Source organism: Cylas formicarius, unplaced genomic scaffold (genome assembly GCF_029955315.1).
Source record: "Cylas formicarius isolate icCylForm1 unplaced genomic scaffold, icCylForm1.1 PGA_scaffold_7__23_contigs__length_41026272, whole genome shotgun sequence".
In the NCBI taxonomy this organism is placed as follows: Eukaryota; Metazoa; Arthropoda; class Insecta; order Coleoptera; family Brentidae; genus Cylas; species Cylas formicarius.
This window is the reverse complement of record NW_026844352.1, coordinates 28,631,542-28,651,739: the sequence shown is the minus strand read 5'-3', so window position 1 is coordinate 28,651,739 and position 20,198 is coordinate 28,631,542. Positions and strand designations below refer to the sequence as shown.

The window sequence follows — 20,198 nt, the reverse complement described above, 5'->3', positions numbered from 1 at the left end:
TACCTTAATTACCCACCGATCTAGCGTGCGGGAAGCGTCACTTTATACCACGTCAGTTTCGTTTCCCATGAATCGGAGCCACTTCGAATATTTCCGAGATTTTCCGCACGGATTTGGAAGCAATCGGATGTTTTCGGAGATATTGAATATATTGAATTTTGACGTTTGTCAATTCTGACGGCCATGTCAGTGAATGTATTCGTATTCGTGTTGTTTTGCGAAAATGTCCCCAAAAACTAACGGTCCTAGAAAAAGTATAGTATGCAACACGTACGGCAAACTTTTTAACTCACTCGTTTATTAAACACTCGCTCCGCTGCACTCTCCGCTCGTGTCAAATAAACTCGTGAGTCAAATGCCGTTTACCGCGCTGGTTACATAATATACTATTTTCTACTCCTGCCTCTCAAATACCTAATTAGACACCGATCGAGCGTGCGGGAAGCGTCACTTTTCCGCGTTAGTTTCCGGATTCGAGCGACTTCGTACACTTTCGCGATTTTACCGCACGGGTTTGAAATATTTCCCACGCATTCAATTTTGACGTTTGTCAATTCTGACGGCCATGTCAGTGAATGTATTAGTGTTGTTTTGCGAAAATGTACCCAAAAACCAACTGTTGTAGAAAGACTATATTATGCAACAAGTGGGGTAAATGGCATTTGACTCATGAGTTTATTTGACACGAACGGAGCGCAGCAGAACGTCAAAATTCGAGGCGTGGGAAATATATCCGAAAACATCCGATTGCTCCCAAACCCGTTCGGTAAAATCCCGGAAATGTCCGAAGTGGCTCGGATCCATGGGAAACGAAACTGACGTGGTAAAATGACGCTTCCCGCACCCTAGATCGGTGTATAATTAGGTATTTTACAGACGGGAGTAGAAAAACAATTTTTCACGAACACAACACCCAAGGCTCCCGGTGGCAATGAAACTCACAACCTCCGGTAAGTCCAGTTGGCAGGTCTAACATCTTACCAACCCAGCTATCCTCGGTTCCCGTCGGTAAATGTGTTGAATAGTATGCAACACATTTAAGTCACTCGTTTATTGAACACTCGCTCCGCTGCACTTGTTGCATAATGTACTATTATAGACCATGGTTAGTTCTATTTTTAAATATCATGCTCTATTCTTAGCACTGTTCCTATCTATCGATTGTTAAGATTGCTATTGTGCTTTATGAGATTCGCTAAAAGTTCACATTAGTTTTTAATTTTGGAAGAACTCTATGATGTTCCGTAATATCTGTGATTGGTTTTGAGGTAACATATTACTCTGATTTAAACAAGTGCAAAACCAGATTTCAACTTTCTCATTATCTACCGAGTTAAACCGACTTGAATATCAGAAAACATGATCACAGTCATATTATTTTCTTCGGTTTTTCGCGAATGTTTTACAACGGCTACGCTTTTATGGCACATCTCCCGCGTAATTCCAACTTTCCGCACTAAATAAGGAAACAGTATTCAACTACGAAAACTAAGGCGAGTTAATTACAGAGAGCGTCGTAAAAACTGCATCACATAAAGACCGTAAACTTCGCGTCTACATCTTTCCCGCAGGAGTTGTTGACGTTAAGTCCTCTCGGCTTGGTCCTTGCATTAATCCCATGCGACGACCTGTTTATTTTTCAATTTAATTTTTATAGAGATTTACGTCACCGACATCAAAAATTCCCAACTGCGAAATTTCCGAAAAGTATAATTATCGAATACGGATAGTTCATGATATTGGAGAAAGAAAGTTGATGCTAATAATGATAATTCATAAACAATTATTTTTTCAGTAATGTGTAATACAACGCAATAAATATTGGATGAAATCTTAGTACTGTTAGAGCTACATGAACTTAAATAAACTACTTATGTAGGGCAAGATATAGTGAAGAAGAAGAAGAAGTTATAGCCAGAACAGTGTATGTTTGTAAGATTGCATTAATTTGTCAGCAGATATCGTTTTGTTTACAGTCCGTGACTAAAGATGAAAAAAATACTCTCAGAGTGCAGAGGGCTAATGTAGATGGTCAGCAGAGTAAAGCAAAAGTCAGTTACTTGATTTCAATATAACTTCAAGAAATGAAGGGACCCATCGGTAGGATCTAGAAAATTAAGCTTTGTTAGAAGCATATTATCATGATGAATAAGATTAGAAGGCTGCTGACGTCTTCAGATTCCGTGCATAGCATAATTAAAATTCATATTACTATACTGCTGCAGCCAAACCAAAAATTGTCGTCTAGTTCACGGACACTCCAGACGCCATGTTGAACGAACTCCAGAAGGTCTTACTAATTGACAGCGCATGATCTTATTGAATGTCTCTTCAAATTTATTGATGTTGGTTTCATAAGTAAGGATATTTGTAATAGTAAGTCCATGAGAACTCAGAAAAATATATCCATTCCACAAAACGATTTGCCTTTATTTTTCGCAGAGCCAATTTAAATTGAATTAGAACGAGTTGAATAACTTAGATTTCAATTTACCAAAGTTTGAGAAAACAAAATTTCTGTGCGAAATCGAAACTTTTGCTTTACTTTATCTTTTGAAAGAGCCGCTGTCAACGACAGCAACGGCAACGTTCTTAGTTTCTCCCGAAATATGAATTATCCCGGGATACACCCCAATAACATCCATCCCCGCTTGTTTTTGGTTTGTTGAGAAACTAATTTCGGGAGCCTTTGTTTGGTGAATGAAACTGATGTATTTAGAAGAGTAGAAGGGACGTGTCCCCCTCTTATCCGAAACATTCGTAAGGGGAACATGTTGAAATGACAAATTGTTCACGGACTGGTGCGACATGTGTCGCACATAAATTCAGCTAATATTATTTATCGGGTATAGTTTTATTTTTAGGAATTTAAATTCGGATTTCGATGAATGTCCGAAAGGTTGCGAGGCATGGGGTTCGTTTTATTTCCCCCGCGTTTGCTAAATTTTTTATCGTACATGTTTCGTCTAGCTCTGTTGCTAGTTCCTAATTTTTTTAAGCAGCTGAGTGAGTTTGATTCCTCTCAAAAACATTGATTAACAAAAACTGTAAGTTAGTGAAAAAAGGAATTCACAAAGTGGACATAACATTTGATGTTATCGAAAAAACAGGAACCAAAATTCGCTACCATTACAATATTTTGCGCGCATGTTTCATTAACCAAGTAGCCATCAAACTAAGATTAGGATATCCTATCTTGCAATGCAATATTTACTTTAGGTGAGTTTAGTTTATTGTGAAATTGTTTCTGTAAATTAATAATACATAAATTTAAAATAATACCTATTAAATAAACGTGAAACGAAATTTCAGGAAAACAAATATACAGTAATATAACCATTATCTTTTTGGTTAGGAATATGTAATTTTTTTGGTTAGTGTTGGTTCATTTCAGGCTCAGAGCTTAGGTTTTTATTGTACTTAACTTAAATTTAATTTATTTGACTTGAACTGCGATAAAACGGGGCCAATGACAAAGATGTAATATCGATATAAAAGTGAACACTAGGACAGACTTTTACAATTAATTTTGTTATTAGTCAACATCTGGCTTCATGTCATGCAGCTCATGAAAGTATTGTATGAAAAACCTGTTTTTGACATGCAGTACTTGAAAATTATTTAAACAATAAGATACACGCATCAACGATCAGATATATAAATATAAGATATGTGCTTAATTTTCAAAGAATACAGTTTTATTTCTTATTTCTTTGGTTTTTTTTCAGACCACAATGATATCATCCGTTCCCATAAATTTCTTGCAGATTACAGATTACATCTAGAAATCTATTGTAACTATTTCCATAGTCACAGAATTTGATAGACTTTCACATTTTCGTAACCAGTAATTTCTTTTTCAGCTTAACAGCTAAATTTGGCCACCATTGCCGGCATTGTTTTTTTTATCCATTTTCCACCCCATTCGCTATCTTGGTGGACTTCGTATGCTGGTACATAGCAGTGTCACTTAATTCTGACATTTTTCGTTTTTCGTCATATACTGGAAGTTTTAAAATTCGATGTCAGGTAGTAAAAATCAAATTTTATTGCTCCCTCCTAAGAGAACGCAAACGTAGTGTTCTTTCGTAATGGTTTTTATTCTTTTTCTATTTAATTTTTTAAATAATCAATAATTTCAACTAAACTACGCGTTGAACTGACTCATTTCAATATTTTCTGAAGAAGCTTTTATTTAAGTTGGCGGAGTTTTAAAAATTGCTTCTCATATTTGATAAAAATATCGTTCTTATGCCGAATTGGATTTTATTCTGATTGTTATATAGACAATTTTCTGTCCCTACTGCCATTAACCCTTTTACGAATGCGTCCATGAAATGTGATATGGGTGCTTCTATTTTAACTGTGATTTTTTATGTCCTATTTTTTGTCCTCACGGGAAATTAATTAATCATATAATAATGATTTTTAATGTCATTACTGTGCCATATCCATTTCTAAAATTTATTTGTAAATTTTCTTTTGTTTTGTCGCAATAAATGAATTAAATTACCTCATAATAAATTCTTATTTCTATGATGAAACTAAAAAAAAGACACATTTTTGTTTAATGTTTTATGTTAGCACTGAATTCCGGTTCAATAACTTTTGTATTTTAACGAATTTTTGAATTTGAATTTATATGACTCGAATTTATATGCCTAAGATTTATGAAACGTTTAGTGATTCATGTTGAAAGTACGTCATCTGAGTACTTTTTACAAACATGGAGTTGAAGAAATGATCAATGAGTTTATCTGATTTTAGAACTTAAATTTACAGTACCTTGCAATGGAAAATTTTGAAAAATTTTGAATTTTGAAAAATTTGAAATTTATTTGTCCTTCTTCACGTTTTGAAGTTGTAGTAAAATTTTATTTTTACAGCAAAATACAGAAATAATAACGATAAAACATTTTTAAAAATGTCTATTTTTAAAATATTAGAAAGTTTACGTAAAAAAGTAACAGTTAGAATGAAATCGTCGATATATTAATTAGTAGTGTCATACCATTGAGTAAAACGTTTTTAAAAATTGTTATTTCTATATGTGTTACACTGGCAATTTTAAATAGTTACGTTGAGCGCTGACTGTAGCCTGTGGCGCTGATCAAAATAACTGAGACCTTTTTTGTTTAGCGATCCAAATAATTAAACTCTTCCCCCTCCTTAAACCCTGCCAGAATTTTCTAAGTAATCAAAACAATGAAGCGGAACTTTCACGTCCAATTCCGAAAGAGACATTAATTGAGTTACGTCCCCCTTGTTAACAAATATGTAGACAAGAAATTTGTACAAAGCCCGGTGAAATGTTATAAACAATCATCGAATATTTCTTCACCGCATGTATTTTATCCAAGTGAAGCCAAACAGAAGTAATGTTATAAAAGTAAATATATATTTAAAGTTGACCTTCTTCTCAAGATTTGAAGGGTCTGAACATTGTCTTATTATAATTTACCAGCCATGAGTTATGACTAACCTAACGGAGAAAATTTTCTATAATAATTGCCGTTGCGTTACTTATCAGGTCAGAAAACTAATGCTTCTAAATTATTCATATGTGCCAAGTTAATTAATTAATTAATTAACTTCTTCACACAATATCACATAATCTCGTGACTAAAGCATCGTTTATTTAACTTTTGCAAAATAAACTATTATTTTTATCGTATCGGCGAGTCTTACCGAAATAGTTTTCGATAAGTCTCTTGAGGTTCTAAATACTACCAGCTAGTTAAAAATTTTCAAATCTTACTCATTTTAATGTATATTATATATATATATATATATATATATATATATATATATATATATATATATATATATATATATATATATATATAATAATATATTCTCTAATATCGGTGCCTATTTTACTGTCCACGGCTTAAAGAGGATTGCACAATTAACGTTTTATTAAAACCGATTCGTAATTATTTAATTTTATATTATATATATTTTATATTACTTAATCCCAATAAAATCTTTTTGACATGAAAAATATGTTTTTCACGTGATTGATTTAAAAAATAAAATAATATTTTTAAAACATCAATCCACCCATCTCTATGAATTTCTGTATTATACATATGTTATATTTTAGACATTAAAGTAATATAAAGCAATTAAATCGTTTTTTTATCTTCCCTTTCACTTTTAATTTAGAGGCCTTTTCACGACCTTATGATTATAGGAATTTTTTAAACCCGTGCTTGTAATATTTAGTGGGTATAGTGTGGCGTGCTGTTGGTATTAATTACACTTAACGATAACAAAGAACTGTTTCAGAAGTATTTAATAATATCAATTGTTTTTATTTTGTCCAAACAGTAAATGTGCGAACCACAAACAGGCCTTTCTAACGTCAAACTCCGGTAACCTTTGTTATCCAATCTCTGTAGGGCGAAATGTTGGTGTAGACACCTGGTCCTGAGGCACAGGGTGTCAATCCGAACGAAACAATTCCGATTTGCTCGTTATCAACTATAAGTGGACCACCAGAATCCTCCTAAAATTTAAAACGAAACTCAAATTTGTTTATTTGTTTTGTGAAGGGCGCACAGTTTTCGACACCGCTGCAGATTATCTTTGTATTTCGTGAAACAAACTATGCAAGCATCAACATTCTCATAGCTCGAAGTTATTTATATTGTAACCGTATAAAAGCAGTCAGTAAGCTCTATAAAAAGCTACTAAAGATAGACCAAATTTTCGAACACGTGTAATAGGTTTTTGAGTGTCCAGTTTTGAACAAGAATCATAGTCCTAGTTTGCTACCACTTTTAGAATTAATAAAATATTCAGGAGAATCTCTACAATTATTGAGTTATTGATAAAATGATAGGCAATAGATCGGTCCGATCCAGCTCTAGCATACTTTGTTATAAGGCGTTTGAAATTATGACTGGGTTAATTTTGTAAAATCCAAAAGTGCAACTTGTCAATTGATCAGTAGGCAAATCTTTTAAATCTTGTTGTTAAATTAATTGAGAACATTGGCATCCCTTTTCGAATAACAATTATATGCTCAAATTATATCAGAAAAAAACTGCCTCTCTTGTAGAGTAGACTTTTCGTGGTATATAATAATGAGAGCGAAAATACCAAATTAAAATACAGAAACTGGCTGTGTGGAAATCAGAACACCCATTCAAAATTTCTAAGTTACTAACGCTGCAGAATCCCTTCGTGTTATCCAGGTTTCCAGCGCAAAAGAACATATTCTTGACGAATTGAATAGGGTTGTAATATCGAAGACAGTAATCGTCCGAAAAGGTGATCAGCTGAACCTTTTGCAGCGTGTCGTATCTGTTAAAGGCACTGTCGATATATCCCCAGCCCAATAACGTGCTGATGAGATCGGCAGAAACCTCATTATTCGATTCTCGCAGTTTGATTGGCTGGACGTCCTTGTTAAATGTTAATGTTTCGTTTAACTATTCAAAAAAACGAAACTAATTAATATTGCGAATTTACAAAAAATGGATGTTATGATCATCAGTATTTTCCTGTTAGGTAGTAATAATGAAAATTCGTCACATCTGTTGAACTACAACTTGAAAAGCTTCTGCATACAACTAAGATTAAACTTGGAAAAGAACAAGTCGTTATAGTAATAACAGATTTTCTTATAAATAAATTCAATTTCGCTAACTTTTGGTGACTAATAATTTCACTAACATTACCTCTATTAAAGCAATATCGTTGGTCATTGTCCACAAAGTAAAATTCCATAGAGTAAAATTGTAATCTGGATGTAAAAATATGTTCTTGATACCTATAGTGTGATTACTGTCGACAACATTTTGAGACAATAATAAGGAACCATAACGAACAGCAGATACCGTCCTATAATGTGATTGAGAATGCAAGTGCCCTATTTATTTCATCTATAAAATTGTACTTACTCATCGATACAATGTCCTGCAGTCAGTACCCATTTCTCTGCTATGATTGTACCACCACATTGATGCAGTCTTCCGTTTTCAAAACTTCTTACGGACACCTGAAAATTTATTAGCATTTGATATTAGCTCCGTTGATTTTGAAACTTACCATGTAAGGAAATTCCCCTTCTGTAGCGTTTGTTCCATTTGCGACTCTGGTATGAACTGAAATTCAAGAGTTATACAAGAAAAAAAGGAAAACCGGGATTTAAAGGAATGAAGTTTGCTGTACATTTACAGATCGGTTTTACGTGAGACTTTGTGGCCTTGTAAATTACTGCAACTTTCGTGCATGATGTTAAACTCGTAAACAGAATAATCATGCAAATGACGGTTGAAAAGCTACTTTACCCGCTGCTTGGCAATACTCAAAAGAGAATATTAAAATAATCCCTAATACATGAAACATTCCTTAAGCCGGTAAATTTCTGACTAAAATGTTTCTAGAACACAAATGGCACAGATATTGTTATTAATTTAGAGATAATAAATGATATGATTACGCCAGCTACACTTGAGTAATGATTATCGAAATTTCTGTAACAAATGAGAATATTTATCGGTGTACTTGCAAAAAATTTTATAAAATTGATCACTTTATATGTGAGTTGGTTACATTTTTGACAAACTTGCACGATTTTTACTAATATGTTGTTTCGGCTTAGTTTGCAGAAATTATAAAGCTAAATTCGTTAATATAAGAAACGTTCCCGGTTTCACTTGGAAATATTTTGTCGGGTACAATTTGGTTCAATATCAGAACAGGGATTTTAATTTCCAAAATTAAATGAAGTTGGAACACCGTGGTATAGTAAAGGCGATAAATCCGAACGGAGTTTCAATAAATTCGGCCGAAACGAAAAATAAATCCCTGGAAATCATCCCGAAATACACTTTCCATTTTTACCGATCATTTAATATCACCATAAAATAGCGACGGTCGTAAAAATAACTGCTTCCTATGTTGACTTAAAGCCGCTCGCTTTTCGGGCGCTCTGTGAGAATTTTTATTTGGGGAAGGATTTATTTGTAGTAGAACTGGGACAACATAACGCTAAAAACGTTTTAGCACCTAAAGGTTTAAAAAGATTTAGATAACGGGGAGGATTTAGACATCAAGAATTGAAAGTTAGCGCTTAGTTTTGCTGAGCGACCCAATATGCTCGTTCACTTTGAATGTGCCATTGTTCTTGATAATTTCATTAATAGGTGATGAATCCATTATTTTAGAAATATTTTTGAAGTTTAAAATTATTAACTAACAAGAAATATTTGGAAGGGAATTATTTAATTTTTGTAAAGGAAGCCTGATACAGATTATTGATGTTCTATCCTATACTAGGATAACTCATAATATTCTTTTAAAAGTTCGTTTCTATTCCGTTTCGTATTCGTATCTAATTCCCCAGCTACTTACGTCATTTTATACTACGTACTAATAAAATAATTTGAAACAGAGTAAAGTACGCACATTTTTCGATAAATAGGTGGAAGATATTTCAGAGGTGTATAATGTCTGGTCAGGGGAAGAAAAATGAAAAATATCAAATATATTTAGAAGTCAAAAAAAGATATATTTGCTAATTCTTTTAAGTAAATTGAAATATGGCACCTCGCCTATTGTATATATTGAGGATTCTCATTGTTATTATTTGATTTTATCCGATCTGTAATACCTACTTATTACAAACAAAGAGTAAAACAGAAAAAAGACTTAAAGGCAATAACTTTGAAATTTTGACAAATAACTTTATAGTTTTGTGTATATACACAATGTAAAGTGACATTGCTATTAAGAAAGATAATAACAACGTTTGAGATTCACCAAACTTGATTGGATCACTTTCAAAGTAGGAAATTATTATAAGGTAGTATTGGGAAAAAAATGACGATAGATTGAAAAAATAATCTTAAAAACTGCCATGCAACCATACCAATCAAAAAATCAAATGTATTCAGATGTGAACTAAACCGACTCATTCTATAGTCACAATATTAGCTTTGCTTTCATCTCTCATGAAATGAATTAAAGTTATTTACAACCATACTTATACAGTTGTTTACTACATACTGTACTCTTATCCTTTTTTCTTTCTTCCAACTAACGTCACCTTAATTTTTAATTTTGCTTGGACACCTAATCGTAAATTTACAAGTATTGAGGTTTAAACGGTATGTGGAAAATTCATCAATGGCGGCTGCCATATGCAAGTCGATGCCTTTTGCTATAGTCGTGTGCTGCAATTTTTTGCTCTGTTATACAATAAACTTAACCCTTTGCACTCGTATATGTGTTCTTTCGCGAGTACACTGTACTCGGACTATTGTCTATCTATCTATCTAATCTGTCTACCTGGATTTTTTTATATTGTTTTCTTTTTAATAAAAAAAATCGCTTTATAAAAACTATGTCTTTATAGTATTTTATTATTATCATAATCACTAAGATTATTATTAAATCAATTCATACACAATATAAAAAAATTACATCCTATGATGTTCTAGTGTATGGTACCGTTCGAAGCAGTGACCAATGTGTAGTCCAGGCATTCGGGTGCAAGTGTCACAAATGTATCTAGTTTCCCTCTCTGCTGTCAATATGCATTGACACTAGGCAATTCGATATTTAGAACTTGTAAGTTAAGTCCACGTACTCTTCTTCTCAAATGTTGATTTATTAAGAGAATCAGGTATAAATTTGCAAAAATGGCGCACATGTGAATTGAAGTGGTTGAAATATATACATCAACAGATAGAAAATGCCATCGTAAGCTGTTAAGCTGTTAAGCTTAATGTATAAACTAAATATCATTCTATATTTTATTTTTACGTAAACCTGTCCTCAACGAAGGTTAAAAAAAGCAATTTAGAAATATTAGAAATGAACTTAGAGGATGACAGACCGGACAACCTGGTGTAATGATAAGACATGGTGTGCCGCCTATACAGCGACCTACGAGTGCAAAGGGTTAATATTGTTTTTCTACTCCCGTCTGTAAAATATCTAATTACCCACCGATCTAGTTGCAAGAAGTGTCACTTTACAACGTCAGTTTCGTTTCCCATCAATGCAACCCACTTCGGACATTTTCGGGATTTTACCGCACGGATTTGGGAGCAATCGGATGTTTTCGGAGATGTTTCTCACGCTTTGAATTTTGACGTTTGTCAATTCTGACAGTCATGCCAGTGAAGGTATTCGTGTTGTTTTGGGAAAATGTACTCAAAAACTAGCTATCGTAGAAAAAGTATAGTATGCAACATGTTCGGTAAACTTTTTAACTCACTCGTTTATTAAAAACTCGCTCCGCTCGTGTGAAATAAACTCGTGAGTCAAATGCCGTTTACTGCACTTGTCGCACAATATACTATTGTGGTTACATGCTTCAGGTAATCAATATTCATATGCAGTCAGTACAGTCACAGTCAGTTTTACGTACCCGTGGAAAAACAGAGTCATTTAGTTACACAGCTTTATATCAACAACAACATTCACAACAACAAGTCAGAAAATGGGAATGTATTCAAAAAATGAGGAACATGAAACTTTAATTACCTTTTTGATTTGTTGGCGAATTTAGTGAAGAAATAAAGAAATTTGTTTGTATAGTTCGTGTCAAAGGTTAGGTACATCACGGCCAAGTCAGCAGAATTGCCGAATGTTTAAAGTTAAATTATATAGCAAGGCAATTCCGGTGCTAGTCTTACTGCTTGTGTTTTGTGTACGAGACCGCAAGACAGAAAGGTCCCTGGTTTTGTTACTTTTGTTAGGAAAAGTTTAAACGAACCAAAAATAAAGTTTTCTCATAAAGTCGGACTGCGCTCATCGATGCGGTAAACGCTTGTGTCACCTCTAATTCCGTAGATATAAGAAAATTGTTCAGACGCTAAGTAGTTATCCGAATCTGGACTTTTCTAAAAGTTAAAAGCTTTTCTCTATCAACTGCAAAATGCCTTAAAACGAGCAGAGAAAAGGCCATTAGCGAAACTAACTTCTTTAATTATGAATTTGGTTTTAGGTAGAGTCGGTTTTTAAATTGAATTTCAGCTAAACAACTTATTCTTCTAGAGCAAAAAGTCCTAACTAATTGATATATATTATATACCAGCGTAGAACATATAATTGACTCTCAAACATAAAGCGCTTTTTTTTATTGTAATCGACTTCTAATGGATTTTGTACGATTGCCAGAGACCGACTTATCTTTGCCGGAAGATATTTTCGGTTAAAAGTATCCGGATAATTGATGTGCAGCAGCTGAAAATTGAAATCGAAGATTCTGAAACTGACACGTTAAATTTATGTTATAGTCCTCTACCTGATTCGGCTATTGAGCATTGAGTAGAGCCTGCTTAAGAGCAATATAGATCGAAAGAATTCTTTAAAGTGATTATACGAAAACGGAATTAAATGGCTGTATTTTCTAAAATGGGCCAAACAAGATTTTAGTGGACAACATATTGACCTGCATACACTAGTACTAGTAAGGCGCTCCTAACTTTTACAGTTTGAGTAGATATCAAATATTCTACTGAACCTATAAAATATTGACATACCGGTGATATTTTAGTTTAGTACTTTCCAGCGTTTTCCTTGTATGCTACAAATACGACGTACTTTAGATATGTAATCAAGGAAGATTGTTTTCATTTCAACACGATGCAAATATCTTGATAGGCTGAGACAACAAGGAAACAGTTTTTTACGGATGCAGCTTACGCAGAATAATATTTTTATCAATTCAACACAGCAAATTATAAATTTAACTCAATATACCTTAACAAAATATCTTGCTAATATTTCGTTAAACATTATCTGTAAAATAGCAAATAGTTCTTTTTTTAGCAAAAGCGATATGGTTTGCAAGAAATGTCTTTTTTAAATTTGACGTGAAATCGATCGTTGCTTCTGCTTATTTTTTGCGAAAGGACTGAAAACAAAAACGCTGCAACACAATGAAGTGTGTACGTTAACACATCGTAGCATCGTAGACCTCTTTCATTGGTGGGTGTACTTATTTTCTTGTTTCGTGTATTTGTACTTAGTATTATCTATTGGAGATTTTCAAAGAACGCTCACAGGCATCGGATGTGATTTGATTTTTCCCAAAAGTGCGTCAAATTTGTTCGAACTAACTATAATAATAATTAATTAATTAATACTCACCCCACTCGTCCTTTGCCTAAATACTATATCGCACTACATCGGAGTTTATGAATGATTGTCTCTTTTAGTTGGATGTGTGTGCTAATATACTTTTTCTAGGATTAGTTTCTGTTTACATTTAGTAAAACAGCAGGGATACATGTTACCTATAGAACTCATAAATTTCAAAATAAAATCAATGTTTACAACCTACCAAAAATATACGATAGGTCTCAAACCCATGACTAAAGTACTGGACACGCCCAAAGTGGTTCGCGAGAGTTTTTAGTGAAGCTGGCAACAGTGTTTAATGACACTGACGTCTTAAAGTGAGACTTTCCCCACGCCAGAGTGGAAAAAAGTGTACTAAAACATCACCAAAAAATTATTTATTTTCCATCGCCGCTTTTTTTCACACAGCTTTCAAATACAGTAAAGAAGCATTTGGTAGGTTATTGGCGCCCAATAAGAAAATACTAGGAAGACTTTTTATAACCTTAAACTTATTTATGCTCATAAAAATGCACTTATGTCAAGAAAAATGAAAAAAACTTTTGAGCAATTACTTATAACTTAGCCTTGTTGATGTTTTTGTTTTTAATTAGTCTAGAAGTCCTGACATAATACGTGGTATCCGGTACTGAAAGACACGCTCTACATGCTCTAACTTTTATCAACCATAAATAATAGAAACACCTCCGGACTACCTTTTCCTTTACCCGTAGAAAATTAAATTCCGGTATGCGTGTAATTTAGATGTTCTTAATATACTTGGGATCACTACACGAACATATTCCAGTGCGTATTATAAATTTAATGTTTCCTCATTAGTCCAAGACAGTTGTGTGTTAATTTCCTATTATGTTAAACATTCCTCTTAAATTGCGTTACCTATCTTGATAGTTTGCATTTTTTGAAAATCAACGTTTTATTTTTGAAATAATCTAATGTTAATCATGTTTGTCTTTTGAAGTTATTCCAGTACTAAAATGTTGGACCTTCAGTGATATCGACCATTTTTGTGAAGCCATCCTTGGCTTTAATTTTAACTGTCGCCATTTCATAAAGGCTTTTGATTACTGAAATAACTAGAACTAACTAAAATTCTTACTGTTTAGATCTATACTAGGGGTCTTATTCTGCTTACGTTTTTTTACAATGCCGAACAGAAAAAGGCCTCCCACTCGTATACGATTGTTTTTGTTATTATGATTATTACACTGTCTGAATTCGCGTTGATTTTTTTGTATTCGATGAAGTATAGTAGAGTCATTTCGTATTTTTAATTGGAAGGTTTTTCGGGAATTTCGAAAATATGCGCCGCCATATTGAAAAAATGGCACCCAAAAGCAGCATTTTGGTAATAACTCCTTTCCGACGCATTTTACATGCAAAATATATCTATACAATAAAAGTAGAGAAAATTTCCTACAATTTATGTTATAACCAATACAAGTTTCGGTAGAAATACTCATTTCCACGCTGCTATGAGGTAGAGGAAATCGGTACGGTTTTTGTGTCGTGGTATCCCCAGTAGGCCTAATTAACATTCGACTCATTATTTCAAAATTTGGTTAAATCTCAGTCGCTTTATTCTTGTTGACTGGTCAGGTGAGCACTGCAGCTCTGCCTTTCACCATCCGCCAGCTTTTTGGCAACCTTTCTTGCATTTACGAGAAATAAATTTTAGTAAGCTTGCCGGAGCAGGGGCATCGAATGTAGTAACAGGAATGAGCCGGTTCTTGTCTTTTTTTCATCCCATTTGTTCTACATTTTGTTCGTTTCCATACCACTGCTGAACCTGGTGATAAGTTTGAAACGAATGTTGTAGTGCTGCTGCTTCTGTTGGTGGTAGCGACGCAATATTAAATTTTCTCTTATAAACTGATGCTGTGAAGCATGCATATCTATCGCTAGGGCCAGATGTTTCTTACAAGGGCCCTGGCCCTGCAAAGACATGACGGACCATAGCTGGGTTTTCATTCTATGGAACAATATTGAACCTTCGTATAATTTTTATAATTTACAATTCACAAATATGAGCAGTTTAAAATAAATATTACACGTTGATGGATGTATAATGGCTTATGGCTGTAGGAAAATTTCTCTACTTTTATTTTTTATACATATGTTTTTCCTGTAAAATGCGTCGGAAAGGAGTTATTATCAAAAAACTGCTTTTGGGCGCTATTTTTCCAATATAGTGGCGCGAGCGGCCAAGAGCACATCAATATCTATAAAATTCACAATTTTCAAAACTTTCGGAAAATTTTCCAGGTAACCTCTATTTTTTCAACCTGTACTAGTAGAGATAAGAGAGTTTTCATGTAAGCGCTTTTTAGTTGAAATGAAGGTGCGATAGTGTTTTTTGCTTTTAAGAAAAAGGTTTTTGTCAATATAGTTACGCTTACGCTCGTGCCTTGTTGCATAATATACTATTACTTAATGATTTTATTATCCTAATTCATCCAAAATAATGCCTCATTACAATATTCCAATTAAACAGTTACTAGGCCAGAATTTTCTTCAAACAGATGGTGGTCCCACCCATTTCTTCAAAGTACATTCAACGAGGATTAATACGCAAAAAATATTGGAAACATTTCTCGAACCGTAACCAAAACGCCAAAACTCAGACGGCAAAGGAATCGCCCCGTCACCCCACTCCCCACACGCCCAATTAATTTCCAAAAGAAATATTTTATGGCAGCGGGAGGGCGACCAAATATCTTCGAACAATTTCATTCACCTCACATAATCTAAAGCAATATATTTGACACGAGCGGGTCCCGACAGCAGAGTAGAACTGGAAAATTTTCAATTATGAACCGTTATAAAAGGCGTCGAAATTAGCCCACATTTTATTGTCTAATGAACTGGAGTCTCTTAAAATGTCGTAAAGGGTATTCTGGGTTTGCGACGTTGTCGGCTTGGGAAAAATTGCTAGACGACCTCTGCCATTGCACTCTACAGACAAGCATGTTTTTTAGGAATTTTTGAATCGGAATGTTTGAGAATGCTGCAGGATCTTTCAAAACATTAGTCATATCTAGAAATTTTGTAAAGTTATTACACAACTATTAGAGATACGGAGTGTCTTCTATATAATAATATAATATATGGATTTTACTTGTTTTTCCAAATCACCAACATAAAAAATTCTTGTACGACTTGAGTGGATGTTGACATTCCAGAAAATATACGCAGCAATTACCCTTTAAGAAAATTTAGAATTGGAACTCGAATTTTAGAATTTAGAAGAAATTTAGTTTTTTTTTTTTCATGTAAGCCACGGTCTGCGAAGTCTGACATACAGGGTGTTTGCGGTTCGAAGATAAAAGGCCAAAAACAGAGATTACAAATTTTTAATAATTCTTCCTAGTAATTGCTGGTATTCAATTTAACTTTCCGAAGAAACTGGTGACGTATCTTTTTCGCTTTCAAAAAATATTCATCCGATGGGTACGAAATTGGATACAAAAATGTAAAGCAATATTAACATAAGGGAATAAAATTTCCTGACCCTGTTTTTCGAAAACGAAGTCCCTTCTGGCAGACGTTTATACACATTTAAACGAATTATCGAAAACGCCCTTAAATGCTTAAACAATCAGAAATTGTACCAATTTTAAAGAAAATGTTCTAAAAGGTCATCTATTAACGTACAACGAGTTTTTTAAACCCCAATATTATTCTGTCTTCATCCCAGAACGCGTTTAGAAAAGGCTATTCCACAGAAGTTACTAGCGTTGACCTAATATATCACGTTTTTAATTGTGGTTCTAATTTTTTACCTTTCGCGTGCCTTCGACAGCGTAGATCCTAAATTTGTAGCAATAAAATTGGATAGGCTAGTCATAAAAGGTAGTATCAATCACATTTACCAATCTTTCTTGACAAATAGGCCTTTCTATGTGAAAATTTTAAACAAATATTAAATTATATTAAAATTATTTATTTTTAAAAATAAATGTGAACTAGAATCACTAGATAATCGTCATTTATACTCAAGGCAGGAACAACATACTATTAAAGAATCATCATCATGAATTTTAAAAGAAATTTCCCTTTTATTTGGTTAGTTACTTATTAAACCTACTACAAAATAAATTGAAATAGACAGTCATTGATGTTTTAATGTTTTTATGTTTTTAACTCGGTAATTTTATACTTTTCCATCTTTTTTGTTTGATTTTAATCTTTTTCTCGTATTTGTACGTTCATGTTATTTTATACACTTTGTTTTAGTCAAAGTGATTTTGCATTATTTTATTTTTTGATTTTGATTTTTTTTAGCTATAACTTTGTTTATTTATACTACTTTGTTTGTTCATGTTGTTTTATAAACTGACTTGACTTTTATTTTAATTAGGCGACTTTTTGGTTTTGTTGCTAGATTTTGGACTGATCATTTTTTGTGTGTTATACAGTTTTTTTGTCCTATTTTATTTTCTGATTTTCGAATTGATTTTTTTTAGCTAGAACTTGATTTGTTTATACTATTTTATTTGTTCATGTTGCATTATAAACTCACCTTACTTTTAACTTAATTAGGCGACTTTTTGCTTTTGTAGTTACAATTTAGACTGATCATTTTTTTTGTATTATACTTTTTTTGTCTTAATTTTTTGCGATGACGAATAAATATATTGAGTATTGAGTACTGTATTTAAAATATTTGTGTCCATCTCTTTTACTAGCCTTTACAGGTGAGTACATCATTGTTAACGGTATTTCACCCCTCAAGATTAGACAACTGAACATGCATTTATTAGAATAGAATATTTCCTGTTTACCCCAACCTACATAGTACTCCAATTGCAGCCGGTATGGCAGCGTTGCAGTATGCCACCTCGAATCACAAAAGGAGATGGCGATTGTGCGATATAATTTAATTTAAGTGGTCCAGGCGCACCTTTCGCCGCCCGTTATAATATTTTATAAACTGCCAGGTGGACCGGAAGCGTCAATAGGACGAGAACTCCGAAGGGCGCACTTTAGCCATTTCGAAAGTTCGCCTGGCAATTGCAGAACTTTGCGAATTATTCAAGTTTAACAACGCTAACGTTTACACTTTGGCGGGATATTGCCTTGAAATTCGATCCAATACTTAATCAAATTTGGATGGAAATTTTATATGGAAGTACGGAGAATAGTTTGTTCGTAGATATCCTGGCGCGGCACTAAAAGTTTCGTTATATAACCTGGTTATCGGATATTGATCCGAATCACATTCGCCCCATGGTGGACTTGCTCTATATTCTCCAGCTGCATGTTACGGTGAATAATTAAATGTAAGTGAAATAATTACAGCTGCAATTTGTAGAATTTGCTTTCGCTAATTCTATTTTATGCTTAAGAATTATATTTCGAATGCTCAACTGCGCATAACTTTTAACACTCTTTAATCGGTAATTGTACAGTCGAGAGAGGCACTAGTAGGATGGTAAAAAAAATGAATTTATTTGATTTGGTTCAGAAATTTTGTTTATTCGACCAAATACAACACAGCTAAAGATTCTTTCGAATGTAAAAGGTTTACCTAGAGCTTATCCTTTCTTTAAGATTGGTTCAACATGCATCATATTTGCGAACCTGGATCAATAAGTGTTCTAACAAGTTGGTAGTTTTGTACTCTGAAAGGGTAGTGAGAGATTTTCGAAGAACAAAACATGGAAAGTATTTTTTGAAGTGGATAGTTGCGATTCGTTACAATTTGGAATAATTTTCTGTGTTGTTTCTTGTGGAATAAGGAATGATGTCTAGAAAAACAAGTACGGCAAGAACATGTGCATGAAACAACTCCAAGTGAGGGATGAAGACAAATCGTGCAAATTTTTTTGTTGCTTTGCAAAGTTTAGGCGATCGTTCCAAAAATTAAAAACGCTTTCTTAAAATATGTCCTGGACACTGGAAATATTTTATGAGGTTATAACGCGCGTTATCACTGAAAATGGAGGAAGGTCAGTGTTAGGTTCATAGTTTGGTTTAGGTTTCGTTTACATTTGTTTTCCAAGAAAGAGAAAAGATATAAATAGGAATTTCGACCTTGTAAGCCATTTCAAAGCTAGTACGAGTACTCGTGTCAAAATTTTCTATTAATATAAAACAAATTAAATAATTAAGACTTGAAATTTGTAGTGATTCTGAAAAATTTTAATTAATGCTCGTAATTCTTTTCCTCAATCATTTTTTAAAGCAGCCGTCTAGATTAGAAAAGAGATGTTGGAATTTTCCAACACAGTTATACCCAATTCTTTTAATTGAAGGCTTAATGTCAGTACGGACGTAATGACCGCTACCGGCACTCTAAGGAAGAGTGTCCCATAACTGATTTTGCAAGCATAATAAAAATTTTGAACTTCCGCTGTGATTTTATCTTGCTTGGAATACGCATCTACAAGATCAGTAGCTAGCTCAATACTAGTAGGCTATAGTCTCTATCACTGTCTTTGAATCGGTCAACTTGGGTAGTCGCCCTTCCTTGAATTTTTTTCGGATTGTCGTGATATAACCAACATCAGACCTTTTAGTGGTCTCTTTGTTCCCATCCTAGGTGGTTGGCTTTTTCATTATCTTTCAGTCCACTACGTCCTGATATCTATGTCATCATAACATGGATAATGCCTCTTGGCAGTTTCTTACAGTCATGTAGGCGCTATGAGGTGTGTTTAGCGCCTTCAGCACTGTCTGACTGTGCGAAAGTATATTAATACTTTTTCGCACAAGTTGATTCCTTTCCAGAATCCCTGCGCAGATCCGAGTCGTGTACCGTCAACGTACCAATAATGTCCTCTCCTCATGAGGCCAGTCTTGGACTGATTTCTTGATAACCATTACAGCTTTTGAGAAAACTGTATATATTTGCATTTCAGACAAGTAGGACTTCTTCTTCAATGTTGAAGACTTGCATCAATCCATAAGGGCACCGAATTGTGAACGTTCTTTATCGAATATCAGTAATATATCACGATAAAGCATTCAACGAACACAAGTACTTCATGAAATAAAAATAAGGTCATGGTTGTCGCATTTAAGTTTAACCCGAATTAATATACTTAACGTTAAAACCAGGAAATTATGCAATGACCTACAAAAAAGAA

The 20,198-nt window shown here is 33.6% G+C and overlaps 1 protein-coding gene across 1 annotated transcript in view; it reads right to left on the bottom strand.

Moving 5' to 3' along the window:
• Positions 1–6,219: 6,219 nt before the first annotated feature.
• The window catches only part of LOC132704763 (trypsin-4-like), a 96,026-nt gene continuing 82,047 nt past the window's right edge, over positions 6,220–20,198 (bottom strand). The window contains exons 2-6 of the mRNA XM_060674992.1: positions 8,059–8,114; positions 7,911–8,008; positions 7,689–7,851; positions 7,176–7,439; positions 6,220–6,511 (exon numbers count right to left, since the gene is read on the bottom strand). Coding sequence (XP_060530975.1) covers positions 6,368–6,511; positions 7,176–7,439; positions 7,689–7,851; positions 7,911–8,008; positions 8,059–8,061 — 672 coding nt within the window. The 5' untranslated portion in view covers positions 8,062–8,114 and the 3' untranslated portion in view covers positions 6,220–6,367. The remainder of the gene's footprint in view (positions 6,512–7,175; positions 7,440–7,688; positions 7,852–7,910; positions 8,009–8,058; positions 8,115–20,198) is intronic.